The sequence below is a fragment of the Anopheles merus genome, chromosome 3R, assembly GCF_017562075.2.
Source record: "Anopheles merus strain MAF chromosome 3R, AmerM5.1, whole genome shotgun sequence".
Classification (NCBI taxonomy): domain Eukaryota; kingdom Metazoa; phylum Arthropoda; class Insecta; order Diptera; family Culicidae; genus Anopheles; species Anopheles merus.
Genome location: NC_054084.1, coordinates 19,833,317 through 19,837,297, shown reverse-complemented (window position 1 = coordinate 19,837,297; position 3,981 = coordinate 19,833,317). Strand labels below are relative to the sequence as shown.

Below are 3,981 nucleotides of genomic sequence, written 5' to 3'. Positions count from 1 at the left end.
GCGTCGGTCTTCAAGAAGACTGCCCTCCCGCTCACCATCCACGGTACCATTGCCTTGCCCCGGGATCGGATAAATGCAACGGACCATTTATCGATGATATATCTTTACGGTTTGTTTACCGTACATATCCTTGGCGCTCCAATGACAAAGAAGACCAGCGTGGGCCGCGCACACTGAGTGTACGTGCCCAGACAGAGAGGATGAGTTCGTGTGCCGGGGTCACGTTCATATTCGCCATTGCGACCTTTTCGGACTGCGAGTGATTGGTTTGTTGGGTGGTTGGGCGGTTGGGTGATTCGCGTGCGGGAATGGTAATAAATTTGCCTGTGCAGCGTATTAATCGGCCACAGTCCGGCCCTGCGCAGTATCCGGGCAGCGATGCCGCGATAAGCCTTGCGACAAGCGATTTGCGAAAGGCACAGGATATAATGATGCTTCCGAATAGCGAATGCGAATCAATTTCGATCCGTGCCGCGTTCCGGGGCGTTGCTGCGCCGTGCGGAAAGGAATTGTAAATTACAAATTAATGAAACCATATTTCGGGTCACCGGAGATGATTGAGAGGGAGTTCACATTTTATGACCGGTACCGAATATTGCAATAAGTTGACGAAACACGCACGCTGGTGTTGTTTTGCGGGGAAGGGGAGAGATTTGGGAAATTGGTTGAGAAGGAAGTTGTTCTAGGAGGCAGCTGTGATAGCAGCAAATATGCATGAACAACAGTATCCGCGCAAATTTTTTTGCATTGCAGTTTGTATTGATTTGGAACTCCAAACAATACTTCAAGTTGAGTAAAATGTTTAGCTACTTCACACGATTGCTGTTATTTGCGTATCTCTTAACTGATATGGTTAACTTACCACTAGTTATGATCGTTTTAACGCCATATGTTACCAGTTGTATATTGCATGTTCGTCTCACCGGGTAACACATTTTAAAGTGTCAATTATATGTATTCTTTTTCATTGCCATTTATTTCACCTCTCGATGATTTTTAAGCTCTAAGAATCGAAAATTTTGAAATATACAGCGAAATGAACTATGCTGACAGTTGAAATATCTGACATATACAGCTAAAGGGTTATGGGAGATACAGCATCCGCTTTTAAAATTCACTTAAAAAGAATATCTTTTTAAACAGAACATTCCCTAATTGGAATAAATGATGAAGTATTGACTGAAATTATCGCAATGCTTGATCGTGAAGACATTTAATGGATTTAGTTGCAAGTTTGTACACGTTATTTGTTTACATTGCACACCACCAGCTGGTTGCTGTGATGCGTTATCTGACAGATATTTCACCTGTCAAATCGTTCATTTCGTTGTTTATTTCACCTCGTCTGGCCTTGCGGTTAGATGCATTTTTGGATGATTGTTCATAAACATATTGGTCAACGGAGGCCATGTTTTTGTCGTATTTTCTTTGATACTCCATACCAACACCTTCATAAGTTTCCTCAACGTGAATATCTCTCTAAGCTGACGGTCCCTTGAATATTCACCTTCGAGGGATTTCACTGTATATGAATATCTTCATTTTAAACTATTTTATCACACATTTTCCATTCGGATTTTATCCAAACTGAGTCAGGGATGAATCCCGATAAAGTAAGTCACTAACCGGCGAAAAGAGTAAGTGTTTTGAATGTATAGCACACAGTCGTTAGTCGGCGCAAAGAGACTGAGTGACTTGAGTCGCAAAAGAGTGGTAAAAATGGGGTTAAAATGTATTTAAATACATTTTTCAATCAATCAAATCAATCAATCGAAAAAGAGTAAGACACAGATTCAATTATTATATCTTCTTCTCTGATTTCAATCACTTCGATTTTAAAAGATTGAGTATTCTCATCTCAATTCCCAACGCTTCCCAAAGCAATGGGAACGATCCTAAGGGCGAGGCTCATGACCGATTCCTGAATAAGGGCGATAGGGCCATGTTTTTTTCGATACGGATGTTTATTTGCATAATGTGTACTGATTACCTAACTGCATTATTTTTCCATTTATTTGCGTTTATATCGTTTTTGTTGTGTTTTTAATACCTGAAATTCCCACCTAAATGCATTTTTTTCCCACTCAACGTTGTCGGTATGCAAAAATCCATTACCAGTGATCTTGTTACCTATCAATGATACCGCAGTTTGCATCAGTGAAGCATAGCTCACTGACACCCGCGTGAAAGCACGGTGTGTACGTGAAATCAAAACCTTTTTTGCATGTCAAACAAAGACGCCGGACAAGCGAATACCACATTCCCTGTACGGCACGTGTTGCTGGAGGGTGTTTTTTTCCTCTTCTTTCTTTAAAATATTTTACTAATGACGAAATCGACACCCTAATGACTACGGGTGCATAATGCAGCATGAAAACAGGCACACCTACCACCAAAAGTTCACCGGGCGCAAGTGTTTTAGCTTTAAACAGGTATCGCCGCTAAAACAAACTTCCTAATCGCACCACCCACCCCACCCCCGGAGCTAATGAGGATACCGGTGAGCCCCGGGAGTGCAGACTAATTCCGAGTACCGAGCCCGCAGAGCAACTGAACACGCAGAGCTCACGGCCAGTTGCTGAGGCATACCAACTATAAATATGCCAGCGGCCGGTTGGTTTCTCAATCATTGCAGTGTGAAACATCGGAACGAGCGGTTGAACAACATGAAAGTAAGTAAGCGCGTGATGTGTGTTGTGATAAGGTCCTTGTGTGTGATTAAGAATTGGTTTCCCCTCCTGCATTCTCAGAGCATTGTGTTAACTCTGTTGGTGGTAGCGGTGCATCAATCCTGCGCCATCATAGTGTCCCACGGGACGGCTGGCCCTGCCAAAAGGTTCGTCCCACTCGGTACGGCCGAGCGCGTCGTTTCGGCCCACACGTTCGACACGAAAAACCCGGAACCGTGGGGCAACAAGCAGTTCAAGGAGATTACCATCACCAAAAACGTCCCGGTGCCGTACCCGATCAAGGTGGAGCGCCATGTGGCCGTCCCGGTGAAGATACCGGTCCCGATCGCCATCCACAACAAGGTGCCGATCGTGGTCGAGCGCAAGATACCGGTGTACGTGGAGAAACCGATCCCGGTGCAGGTGGACCGGCCCGTGCCGTATGCGCTGCCGATCGAGATTCCCATCTTCCACAGGGTGGCGGTCGAGGTGCCGAAACCGTACCCGGTGCACATCCCCAAGCCGTACCCGGTGTACATCAAGAAGCCGATCTTTGTGAAGCAGAGCAAGGCGCAGCAGACGAAGTGGATGAAGAAAAGTCCCAAACCGTCCGCCGTTGCCACGGTGACGAGTGCGTGAGCGATGTCGATGAACCGGTTGCCGGTGACCGGTTCGAACTGTCATTTCATCCATGTTGGATTGCTATTGTTATTTGCTGTAGTTACACAGTGAAAAAGGAAAAAAGACAATAAACAAACATAGAGCGTCATTTCCCGTCGAGAGTGTGTTTGTTTGTTCGGCGTGTAGCATAGGTAGCATAGTTTTGTTTCGTTTTAGTTAAACACAAGCGGTGCTGTCCGCCATCGTTCGCTGAAAAATGGCAACCATTGCGATGGTCGCTGCACACAGCAAATTAGTTTGTGTTCAAGTTCAAGTACCCCTTGCTACGATCGGCTGGGCGTTTGCGGGCTGGCAAATATTGTTTCGTCACTCAACCATAGGCCCTGCCATGCCCCAATCCCACCGCCGCTCCCATCAACCGTAGTGCGAGTGCGAATTCATTACGCAAAGTGCTAATTAACTCGCACACGCACCATCACGCCCTTGGCATCCTGCAGCCGATTCCAGCGAATTGGAAGCTGGGAGGGGGAGACGGCCACCACCCACCCACCCACCAACAATTGGTTAGTTTAATTTTCTTATCGCTGCGCCTTCAAACCGGAACATACTGCCTCTGCTCGTCCGATCTTGGTAATCTGATAGGGGCCATGGACGGTGGTAGGGACGGTGCCGGTGCCTGGCGAATCAAACT

At 46.2% G+C, this 3,981-nt stretch overlaps 1 protein-coding gene across 1 annotated transcript; it reads left to right on the top strand.

Annotated features, from left to right (window-relative positions):
• The first annotated feature begins 2,148 nt into the window (after positions 1 to 2,148).
• LOC121597083 lies at positions 2,149 to 3,357 on the top strand. The gene is made up of 2 exons (XM_041922596.1): positions 2,149 to 2,672; positions 2,751 to 3,357. Exons 1-2 carry the CDS (start codon positions 2,601 to 2,603, stop codon positions 3,306 to 3,308), a joined length of 630 nt encoding a protein of 209 aa, XP_041778530.1. The 5' UTR covers positions 2,149 to 2,600; the 3' UTR covers positions 3,309 to 3,357.
• The last annotated feature ends 624 nt before the right edge of the window (positions 3,358 to 3,981 follow it).